We start from the raw sequence: 12,644 nt of genomic DNA, 5'->3' as shown, positions 1-12,644 counted from the left end.
AAAAAATCGACATTTCAGGCAAAAGTTATTCATCAGGAATAAAGCAATTCATTCCTGATGAAGGGCTTTTGCCCAAAACGTCGATTTTCCTGCTCCTTGGATGCTGCCTGCCCTGCTGTGCCTTTCCAGCACCACTCTAAATCTAGACTCTGATTTCTAGTATCTACAGTCCTCACTTTTGCATGGGTCTCAGACCAGTCAAATCCAAATCCACTGCTGCCAAGAGTCTGCTGTAGACCCACTTCACTGATGCGGGGACAATTTCAAGGTTTGCAAATGATACAAAACCTGAAAGAATTTTAAACCGTGAGGTGGGCAGTGTGGAACTCTAACAGGACATTGACGAGTTGGTGGAGTGGGCTGGTAGGTAGCAGGTAATGGTCAACAAAGAGAAGTGGGTGGGGAGACACCCTCACACAGCTGAAGAAACCCCACTGCTAGATAGGCCCTCACCAGTGAAAATTGACTTCTCCACAGCTGGAGATACACCCTCATAACCAGAGGCAGATAGCTCTACAGCTGGAGAGATTCCCCACAGCTGGATTGAGACTCCCTGTGTTGTTAGGTTGAAAGTGCCAAATAGGTTCGTTAAGGTCTGATCAAAATAAATACAAGACAACACATGCAGTTTAATGTAAAGCAAATTTATTAGCTTAATCTAATTTGGATATATACATACTAATGAGTCTATTAGCTTGAAGTACTTTAGCCAGTCTCACTGCCTGTTGCCCATCAGGGACTCCTGGGTGATGACTAGCACTTAGACAGAGCTCCAAGTTTCCACTGGTCCTCAAACCTCAGGTGGAATGTGAAAGTCCCCAGCCTAAACCTCATGAACCCCAAGCCTCTGGTGAGAAAGGCCCCCAGTATTCAGACTATGCTGAACCTGAGATTACATGCTGAGTTTCCATTCTGAGTACATGCTTAGTGGTCACAAACAAATCCAGGTGTTGCTACAAAACAAATCTGTTCCCAAGCCCAAGACAAGGTCATTACCAACCAAAACAGGCTGCTTTCTACTCAGCTGGTTTTTCATGTATTTTTCTTCAATTGCTTATTGCCATGCCCAATTCACCCTTAACTAACCCTTCACAAACTGGGTTGGATATACCATTTTTTGAGCCAAATACTATAGCTCCCAAAGCAGAGACAGATACCCCCAACCAAGCTGGGCAGGTTCCCATGGAACAGTTGGTTCAGGTGGACATTCAGCACAGGAAACGATGTTCCTCAAAACTGGAGTGCTGGAGAAAATCAGCAACATTTGTATAGAGAGAACAGAGTTAACATTGAGTTCAACATGGCTCTTCTTTGGAACATCCTCTTATCTTGCTTTTATTTCACCAGTATGGTTTCAGAGATGAGGAATTTTAGCAGCATGGACAGATCGAAGGAAATGGCAATATAAACAGAAACTCAGCAGGCCTTGCAGCACCCATGGATGGAGGAACAAAGTCAACGCTTCAGTCTAATGTAACTTTGTTACTGAAAGGGGTTCATAAAGTGATGGGTTCCATTCTGCAGAAAGAGGTGGAGGAGGAGCAGGAGGAATAAATAAGAGGTAACCTAAAAGCAAAAGGCAAAGTGAGTGAAAATGGTCGTAGAGAAGAGATACAGAGGAATGATGTGTTAAAAGCAGAAGAATGGTCAACTCTAACAGAACAAAACACTGGGAAGAGGGGGAGGTATAATCAATGTTAAGAACAGATTTCAAGTTTTGAAGTTGTTGAATTTAATGTTGATTTCTGAAGGCAACAACATGAACAATTGGAAAATGATGTTGCTGTTCCTCCAGTTTGCATTGGGTTTTGCTAGGACACTGCAATATACCTGGGACAAAAATGCTATTTCAGATCTTCAGTATCAACATTACTAGAAACTTGAAATAAAAACAAAGTACTGTTGAAACTCAACAGGTCCTGAAATATCTTTAGTTGTACAGAGATAAATTTTGGACCAAATCATAGAATGTTCCGGTCTCCACAGATGCCACACAAGACAAAAAGCTTCACATGATTATTGCTCAAACAAAAGACAAGACTTTTATAATCATAACAAATGTGGGGGAATAAGATCAACCAGTATTAAACCTGTTGGTATAGTCAAGTTTATGCCTTCAAATAGTACAAATGGGGGTAGACCTTCCAAATCCTAAATGCATGCTGAACTGTGAGAAATGGAGGGGTACTGCTGGAGTGATGAGCATCAAAAATAACACCAATTCATTAAATCAACTTGACAAGATGTACCTGGCAATATATTTATAGTGTGCCTTAATGCACTCGAATGTGGCACCCAACTTGAGTGAATGTCAGCTGTAGATACCATTTTGGAACTTTAAGGGCACTCTATGTTCAAATGATTGTAACATCAGCATGTTTAAATTGTGTTAATATTATGGTTTTTAGAGGTATATTTTGTTTGGGTTTTTTTGAAGAGAGGTTTTGCACCATAAATGTTGATCTATCTCAAGCCAACAAAGTAATCAGCTTGAGGGGGCCTGGGTATTTTTCTTTTACTTGAAGTTGGAACAATAGAAGCAGCACAAATGGCTCCCACAGAACCAGGGTTTTCATTTAGCTTTCAATAGTTGTTCGGGGTTTGGACATTGTTACAGCTAAAGCTTGGGTTCTCTTTCTTCTGCCAGAATCCCATGTGAAACAACCTGTTTTACTGAATTTGCCTTTGCCAAGGGTGTATTTATGGTGTGTTACTATATTGGAACAGTTGCTGTTTAGTAGTTAGGTAATCTATTATTGTTAAGTTTTCCAATAAAGTTGTACTGATTATTCTTTCTTTTGTTTGCATTTTAACGGGGGGGAGAAAGGAGGAGAAGAGGTAAGAACAAAATGTATTTTGCTTAAAACCAAGAAGTATGACCAATCAAATTACATCTGGAACACACCCTACACTAACTTATGTATTTAAAGACAAGAGTCTAGGCTGTGTGTGTGTGTGTGTGTGTGTGTGTGTGTGTGTGTGTGTGTGTGTGTGTGTGTGTGTGTGTGGGGGGGGGGGGGGGGGGGGGGGGGCGGGCGGTTAGGCTGGTCCATAACAAAAACAAAATAGGAGAAAGTGAGGACTGCAGATGCTGGAGATTAGAGCTGAAAAGGTGTTGCTGGAAAAGCACAGCAGGTCAGGCAGCATCCAAGGAACAGGAGAATCTACGTTTCGGGCATCCTGAAGGGCTGATGCCAGAAATGTCGATTCTCCTGTTCCTTGGATGCAGTGTGACCTGCTGCGCTTTTCCAGCAACACATTTTCAGCTCCATAACAAAATATACTTTCTATATTCTACATGGACAACCCATGTTCCCATAGTATGGTTTTGCACAATAAAGGTCTGCCTTGAAAGCCTCTGAATTTCTATATTTGTTATCTAACAGCAAAATACCGTGCATCATAACTCACTGGAGGAAGTATGTGTTTTGCAGAACACAAAATACATCAGATGACTCTCAGCCCAGCTGCTGAGCCATCCACATAGATCCAATTAGCTTATCTGATAGCTTGAACACTTTTCCCCTGAAGGGACACAGATCTTTCAGAGCTTAAATAACTTAGGAGTTTGTTGGTTTGTGAATGCAGGGATATTGCTCAAAATTACTGTGGTTCCATGCAGTTTTAACAGTTTCACGGCTTTAGCATTTGGGATAAGAATTGGTTTGGTCAACATAAATGAGCAAATTCCTGCCTCAGGCAGGGTCTGCGTGGGTTTCCTCCGGGTGCTCCGGTTTCCTCCCACAGTCCAAAGATGTGCAGGTTAGGTGAACTGGCCATGCTAAATTGCCTGTGGTGTTAGGTGAAGGGGTAAATGTAGGGGAATGTCTGCGTGGGTTGCGCTTCGGCAGGTCGGTGTGGACTTGTTGGGCCGAATGACCTGTTTCCACACTAAGTAATCTAATCTAATCAAATGAAATTAACTGAAGAGTTAGTCCAAATACAGTCAAGGGAAAGGGAGGTAAAATACAGCTAGAACACACCGGATTACAGGACGGGGTGAGCTTTTCTGGGTGTTTAGTTTAATTAACAGAGGGGTTTCACCGCCATGTCGTAACACTGGCTAATTGCAAACGCGACACCCTCAGATCAAAAAGGGTGTAAAGATGAGCCCAAAAGTTATATAGGAGAAAGTGAGGACTACAGATGCTGGAAGTCAGAGTCGAGTGTAGTGCTGGAAAAGCACAGGAAGTCAGGCAGCATCTGAGGATGTTGCCTGACCCACAGTCCTTTTCCAGTGCCACACACTCAACCCAGTAATTATATGCCAGTTAGTTTAATCTCAGTGAAGGGAACATTTTAGAAACAAGAATTCAGGATAAAATAATAGTCACTTGGATAAAGGCAGGTGAATGAAGGAAAACCATGTTCAAAAAACTGCAGCGTTTACTTTGTTGAGGTCAAAGAGGATGATGAGAAATGTCCAAATGACGACATTTGATAAAGTACCACACAAACTTATGAGCAAAGTTAGAGCTCATTAAATAAAATGTACAGTAGCAACAGACATGAAATTGGATGAGGACAGTAAAGAAAGAGCAGAAGATTTCTTGGACTGATGGGAGGTTTATAATAGTTACCCAGGGTTTGGTGTTGGTACCCCAGCTGTTTCTGATACATACCTACAGGAAGTAACTTCAGAATGAGGACAATACATACATACATACAACACATAGAAGTGTTGTGAGCCATGATGGGGGTAGGGTTGGGGGGTGTGTAGAATTTCCCCAGTACATAAACAAGCTAATAAAGTGAGTGGACAATTGGCAGATGAAAGTTAATGCAGAGAATTGTGAAGTGATTCATTTTGGTAAGAATAATACAGATTAGAGTATAATGGTTGCAAGAGCAAAAGGATTTCTCTTTATAGGAAAATATGTAAAACTGAAACTTGTATATATATTTAAGACCAGAAGAAATCAACTATTTGGCCCCTTGAGCTCACACTGCCATTAATAGGACCATGGATAATCTGATGTTCCTGAATTTGCTCCATAGCACTCTATTCACCAACGGATCAAAAATCTACCTCAGCCTTAAATAGACACATGGAGTCTGTCCCACAGCTCTCTGGGGCAATAAGTTCCAAAGACACCCTACCCTTTGGAGACAAGAAATTCCTTCATATCTGTTTTAAATTAATGCCTTTGTCCTAGACTCTTCCCATGAGGGGAAACATCCACTCAGCATTTACCCTGTCAAGCTCCTTAAGAATCCAATGTTTCAATGAGATCATCTTTCATTCTTCTAAACTCCATTCTGCAGAGTCTCACCCTATTTACCCTTTGCTCACAGTACTCCTGTGGTCTCACCAGCACCTTGTACCTTATGCAGTTAAACTTCCTGATTCTCATACTCCAACCCCTTTGAAATAAGACTCAATATCCCATTAGACGTCCTGATTATCTGCTGCACCTACGTGTTAGCTTTATGTAGAAGTACCTCCAAGTCTCCTTTTGTTGCAGCTGTTTGCAGTTTTTTCTCCATTTAAATAATATTGCTCTTTCCAAAATGAACTTCATTTTCCCACATTACACCTCATTTGCCAATTTTTTGCCCACTTACTTAACCTATCAATATCTCTTGAAAACCACCTTCCCATTTATTTTTGTGGTCTACAAATTTGGCTAAAATAGATTTGCTTTTTTCCAAGTCATTAATACATATTGCAAACAATTATAGTCTCAGACTGATCCTGTGGAACCCCACTGGGCACTGGTTGCTAACCTATAAATGAACCTCAACTCCACTTGGTGTTTCCTACCCATGTCAGTATACTACCTCCAACATCATGGGCTCTCACCGAACCTTTTGTGAGGTACCTTGTCAAACAACTTTGAGAAGTCCAAATACACTACATCTACTAGTTCTCTAGTTTTCTTCAAAAGAACTCTAATAACTTAATCAGACATGATTTCCCTTTCATGAAGCCACACCAACTTTGCTTATGATTTCCAACTGTTATGCTATTACTTTCTTAATAATTAATTCCGATACTTTTCTAACAGATTTTAGGCTAATCAGCCTACAGTTACTCACTTTTTGCCTCCCTCCTCCCTTTTTTTCCATAGGGTGTCACTTTGACAGTTTTACAATCCTTTGGAACTTCTTCAGAATCCAAGAATTTTTGGAAAATTAAAACTACGCATGGACCAACTCTGTAGCTACCTCTTTTAGGATTCTAGGATGCAAGCTATCAAGGTCAAGGGACCGCTCTACCTTTAGCTCCATTCGTTTGTCTAACATTACTTCTAGTGTTGGCAATAGTGCTTAATTCCTCTCCCACAATGTAGACTTGGCTTAATGACATAGGTTTTCTGTATGGTTCAAGTTAATTATGAACATGTAAGTGTTTCTGTAGCCATGGCGATTTGTGTTGAAACAGTGCTACGTTGGTAGGACTAACAGGTTTTTATTTACCTTTGATGTTTTGACTTAGCAAGGTAAACCATTATGCTTTAAAAATCTTACAAATTTCTAAATTTTTTAAAAAACCCAATAGTTCAGAAAAGGCTTTACTACGTTTTGCTTGGTTTTGGGCATTTCTGTGAAGACCTTGAATGGAGATGGTTATATATTGTGCTTCTCGTGAAAAGAATTGTACAAGGCACCTATTCGATTGTATCTCATTTCTACCTTCTTTGTACTATTCTCATTCTTCCTCCTTTTGTCACTGAAGTTAATCACTCCAGAATTCCTAGCTCCTGACTCAGCTGTTGTACGCAGAGTGCTTTCAGGCTGGTCCACTTCAATTTCTGGTCACTGGGAACCCTCAAAATTGATAACAAGGGATTCTGACTGTAAAGGGGTTACAATTCTCTTACTGAATGTCTTTGCTTTAATGCCTAATTAGCCTTGCTGATTGCCTGGCATAAACTATTTGCCAATTCAACCAAATAATTTGGCTTCAATTTTTAAAACCAGACACCACAATGGAAGAACCTGAACACCAATGATAGTATGTATTCAGTGACCATAGAAAATACCCTAAATGTGAAATGTTTTTTCATGTCTTTGATTAAATGAGGCTCATGATAAACACTTTTCTGCACCAGCTGTTTGTAAAGAACCACTTAGGGTCTCTGCTATTGCAGCAAAAATGTTCTTTTTGAAGTTCTGGAATTTCTTTTTAAGAGTAGGATTGCCTTTCATCTCAGTCATATTGCCTGACTTTGCTGCCTCACCTCATCAGCTAAAACTTTCACTTATTTTGTTGCCCTTTCATTATTCCAATACACTTCTGGCTGGTCTCCAACATTCTTCCTTCTAAAAATTTAAAGGTCAAGCTGCTTCCCATACCCTTACTTACACTATGTTCTGTTTAGCAATCACCTCTGTGCTTGTTGACTTTGTATACAGACTCTGGTTAAGCAGCCTCTTCATTTTTCAGACATCCTTTTTGAAATCCTGCATGTCCCGACTTTTGCTTTCTTAGCCTATCATAGCCTTCTGCACTTACCGAGTTATGGCCTCTTGTGCATTTGAGTAGTTCCATCTGGTGACTATGCTTTCAACTGCATTGGTTTTAAGCACTGAAGTTTGAACCAATCCTTCCTAACACCACACACCTCAAAACCTGCCTCTGGAACTGAGTTTTGCTTAATATTGCCATATGATCCATTGTCAAAATTTGCTTTATAACACTTGTGAAGCACATTAGTACCTATAGCATAAAATTAAAAATAGGGTATTCCTACAAGCAACAACTTAGTGGTTTTGGGCAAAACAGCAACTTGGAAAATGAAAGAATAGCATGTAGTGATCACACATTTGAGCACTGTTTGTGCTCAGTTACACAAACACTTTTTTGCCAATATTGTAATGTGTCTGTCTTTTGCATGGGTGGAGTACAGAGTACTCAAAATAACCTTCAAAAATAGACTTTTTTTCAAACCTCTTCAGCAAAACATTAATTGCTTCCATTTTTACACAGCAAATCTTCAAAAATGATCAATCATACACAAACCTATTTAGGCTCTTCAGACTCTTGTAAACAGAGCATTCATTTCCCTCAATTTCTATCAAGGTGACCTTAATTTCTATTTAAAATATTCCTAACCAAAATTACCACTTGGGTCCGATAAACTAAGAAAAATAGCACAGCGCCATGCAGCACTTTTTTTTTTGTAAACCCAACCAGCCACTAATAATTCAACTAACAATGAAAAAGTTACTAGTTGACTGATCATTAGTATAAATTAGAAACATTAATATCAAGTCAGCTAAGCTCTTCATCTTGATATTGTATTGGAGGAGAAAATGCATGTCTCCAGTAGTTAGATCACATATGGATTTACCCAAAGCTGATCTAGTACAACACAACGGATGTGCAAGGTTATTTGGATTAAACCAAGCATCCTTGTTAATCCTTCTTAGCCTCAATTTCTCTTCAGTCCTGTGGGTTAAATTTTTAGATCATACAAATAAGACGAGTGCTGGCAGCTTCACGCAAGCTTTGGTGTAGTCTGCTAGTTAAACCATAGAGCGAAGTAATTGCTGTTTGATTTTCCCTTCAGCCAGGAAATTGCAAGCAATGTTTCCATTTCCATCAAGGCTGAGATCAACAAGCTCAGTAGAGAGCTGAATAAGCCATGATTTTCCTGGTCTAATAACATGGCTAGTCATTTCCTAGGTACATTTGAAGCAGAGAACAACGTATTTTATTTATTTGTCTCTTTGGTCTTACTGAATACAAATACAGTAAATTATTTCATGTAAATACCTTCAATAAAACTTTATTATAATTTAAATACTATCCCACATACAATTTCACAACACACAACTTCATCTTGGCAATCAAGATTAGCTCAGCCAATTTAGGTTTGATAAAGGCGCTTACATACGTGAAGAGCCAGCACTTAAAAAACAAATGAATGACTTTTCTATACAGTCAATTCTGGTTAAATAACCCATTTGCCACAAGACTATTCCCTAGGAATTCACAGAGATAATAATGTTCCATTGCACACAATTTATTTGTAATGAAATTGTCCATAATACAACCATCTTATGATCACTTTTACCCTTCTGTAGTTTGGTTAATGAAATGAGTCATAACATACAATGGATAAGTGCAATTTGCACTTTAAGCAAAGTACAGTGTGGACAAAGAAAATCATTTACAGCAACTTACAGCTGAAGTTCAGTTAAACAGAAAAATTCAGCAAGTTGATACAACTTTCTGTTCTCAGCTTTCAACAGATATTGAATCCCATGCATTTTAGCAAACAATATCCTGCACTGCACTTGAAAAGGTAATGTTTTAAATCACCTGGTTATTTGTATAGCCTGGTCACCGTAAGATCATAAGCACCTTTTAAGAAAGGAGCGTGTTGTAAGTACATGTATATAAAGGTAATCATTAATTTTAGGTATTTGGATGCGATGGTGCTAACCCTCCATATACTTAGCTAAAACAAACTCATTACTGCACATACCTTAAACAATGCATTGATCAATATACACTTCAATACCCAATTAGGATATAAAATTGTACTTTAAAGCAGAATTATTGCAAACACACCAAATCAGATTACCAAAGGTATTTGCCACTAATACTCTATAAATCTTTTGCAATGTATGCTTTACAAATGGATGACCTTTCATAACCTGGAGAAAGTATCCAGTATGAAACCTTTTCAGCATACCAATGTATTTTTTTAGGCAAGGATAATAATACAGCAAGCCTCTTCAGTGGAAATCTCACACCATCCTCTCTGCTCATCATAGTCAATAACGTAATTACATGAATGCATTTACATGATGAAAAGACAATACCAAATGTGTACTCGATCTCCAGTTAGAAACAATATGCCAATGGAAAGGAAATTAAATTTTATTTTGAGAGATTAAGAATGCATACAAGAAACTTGTATACTATACAATACTGTGGTCATATTTAACAGTTGTGCTGTCTTACACCAGGCTTGTGCAGTGCTAATGATACTTCATATAAAACAGACAACTTCAAGTGGGATTACCAAGACAAAGCCAACATCTGCCCATTTAAAAAGGGCATTCATACAGCAGCAATTAGCATTTTCTTTAGACGCTGACTTAACCAATTTAAAAAAAGCACTGCAAGAGCAGAAACCATGGGAAATATTGCCATTAATATACTGAAGCACCAACTTTTCCTCAAAAGCAGCAAATTCCTGGATTTTGTTTCAAAAATAAGATAAAATAATGGTACTCTCATTTCCTTGCACTATTGGAACTAAACTTAATAGAAGCAAAACAAAACTAAGGGAAAAACAGTTGGCTGCCCAGTTGACTCACTAAAATATGCGACTAGATTTTGCGGCATTGGATCAATCAATTTCACAGGCAGTACACAGGTGCACTAGTAGCAGCCCAATTTATCAATGGGATTTGCTCCAATTTCGTGTTCAGGCATATCTTTCATCGAAAGTCTGAATGTAATTGCTTGACAACAAAATAAGGCGTAATTGCAATTTTTCAGAATTGACCCATTCACCCCATTGTCTATTCTCTCATCTTTAGGGCAAGTCCCATCATTCTTTAATAGAGTCTTTTAATAACTGGAATAGTAACTTAGCGAGGGAGATTTTTATTTTTAAAAGTCCTCATCATGACTCTTTAGCAGTAACAAATTTACCATCATATTAAATAACTGCTGTCTCAAATACAAGAATTTCAAATATGTACAAGAACTATATTTTCTCATTTTGTATACCAACCACACCGGTTCTATTTCAGCTGATTTTTTAAATCTTCATTACTCATCTAAGAAATATCCATTCCCCTATAAAATAAATTTACTGAAAAATTAATAGTTTGATATGAAACTTGTAGCAAGTGTTAAAATCCCCCATCCAAAGTGACAAAATTGTGACATGTGTACCCACATATTAACTGGTCTAAGTAATGTGTCCATAAGCAAGAAAATAAAAATTCTGCCACAGATATTCCCATCTATTACATTAATTAGCATTTCACATCAAAAGAATCAAACCGAGATACCCATGTTAATAACAAAAACAAATTGCTGAAAATTCTCAGCAGATCTGGTACCATCTGTGGAGAGAAATCAGTTCTGAAGGTCACAGGACTTGAAATGTTAACTGACTTCTCTCCACATACAGTACCAGACCTACTGAGATCTTCCAGCAGTTTCAGTTTTTGTTTCTGACTTCCAGCATCTGCAGTCCTTTTGGTTTTGTTACCCATGTAAATGTACGGCTTGTTCACTGTGGAATACAACACCAAAGCTCTCAGCATTCACTCGTTTCTTTTCTTCAGAGATCTGTCCCAAACAATTCACATTTATTTAGTTGTGGTTGCGTATCTCTTTTAAAAAAAAAAGAGATTTGATTCTTTTGGAGGTGCCCCTAATGGAAGGGAAGCCGTAGCTTCAAAATTAACAAATCTGCATTGTATCTTTTTCAGTACTGAAATAATGATAGTAGTTTTCCAGCACACACAGTTACATTAAAATGTTTTTGTGCAAGTTGGAAAAAACCCACAAATACCACATCGTATGGGTACACGGTGGATATTTATAAAACACACTTAGGACTAGAAGTGAAAATTAAAAATCTAAATAATAATTCGCTGGGACACCAGTTACCAAGCACACACAAGGCTCACTTCAAATAAATCCTTCCCAAAGTAACCCAAATGTCAGAAACATTTCAAATCAATTTTATTATCTCTACAGATGCCTTTTAAACACATGTACACATGCTGATCTGTTGAATAACCTGATCTAACTGGAAAAAGCAGATGAGCGAGAATGCACATAAAAGAGAATGATGCCAGAATAAAATAAACTTTTTTGGTTTAATTTTATTTTTGCAGGCAATTCTGTCCACATCAGTTAGGTAGCTACTGCTGTATTTCTAAAGAAGCAGATTTCAGAAGAAAAGGATTTAAAATAGTAGCTTAAACAATGGCATAGCAGAGCTCTCAATATGAGAAAGCTGACGTAAAATGTGGACATGTTTACAGCATTTTGCAGTTTATGGGAAGATAAAGATATCGATGGGCAGAGAACAATGAAACCAAGAAAGGAAGGTGTGAAGTAGGCTGTTGCTGAGTCCTTTTTCATCACAGTATTGTGCAGCATTAGATAGCAGATGTTCAATCCTTTTCTGGGATCAGCTTAAGGACCTTCCCAATTGCAATAGTTTTACCTTTTGGGGAGAAAAAAGGATAAATTTATTGTTTTGGTCAAATTAACTTTCATTAGACAAAACAACTTGCAATAAACTTGCCAAAATGTCATTTAATCTCAGCTTCTCAACTGGTGTTCAGAGTAAGGTTTCACACAGTCTATTTATTATCAATCTGACCAAGTTACAGCATTCCAGTCATACTTTCTTTGTTTCCAGCCTCAATCACCAGCACCATTTGGCATCTCCAACTTTGCAGAGAATGAGAAATGAGTAATCGCTGCTTGAAACCTGTGATTCTCTCTCTATGATCCATGGTCACAGAATCACAAAAGTATTACAGTTCAGAAGTTTGTCATTAAGTTCATTATGCCTGCAATGGCATTGTTAAGACTCAGCAGCTACACCACTTCTCAACTCATTAGTAACGGACAAGAGGAGAAATTAGTGGTTGGTGAAGCCATCAACACCAATAACCTCCAAATTAAATACAAATCTGCCAACCTTAGT

General features: G+C 38.2%; 1 protein-coding gene across 1 annotated transcript in view; it reads right to left on the bottom strand.

The window, feature by feature from the left end:
- Window positions 1–8,956: 8,956 nt before the first annotated feature.
- Window positions 8,957–12,644, bottom strand: part of gspt1 (G1 to S phase transition 1) — a 50,506-nt gene continuing 46,818 nt past the window's right edge. The window contains exon 14 of the mRNA XM_072560132.1: window positions 8,957–12,155. Within this exon, the coding sequence (XP_072416233.1) occupies window positions 12,103–12,155 (53 nt within the window). The 3' untranslated portion in view covers window positions 8,957–12,102. The remainder of the gene's footprint in view (window positions 12,156–12,644) is intronic.

The sequence above is a fragment of the Chiloscyllium punctatum genome, chromosome 40 (genome assembly GCF_047496795.1).
Source record: "Chiloscyllium punctatum isolate Juve2018m chromosome 40, sChiPun1.3, whole genome shotgun sequence".
Taxonomy (NCBI): Eukaryota; Metazoa; Chordata; class Chondrichthyes; order Orectolobiformes; family Hemiscylliidae; genus Chiloscyllium; species Chiloscyllium punctatum.
Note: the sequence above shows the minus strand (reverse complement) of the source record. Positions and strands in the feature narration are given on the sequence as shown.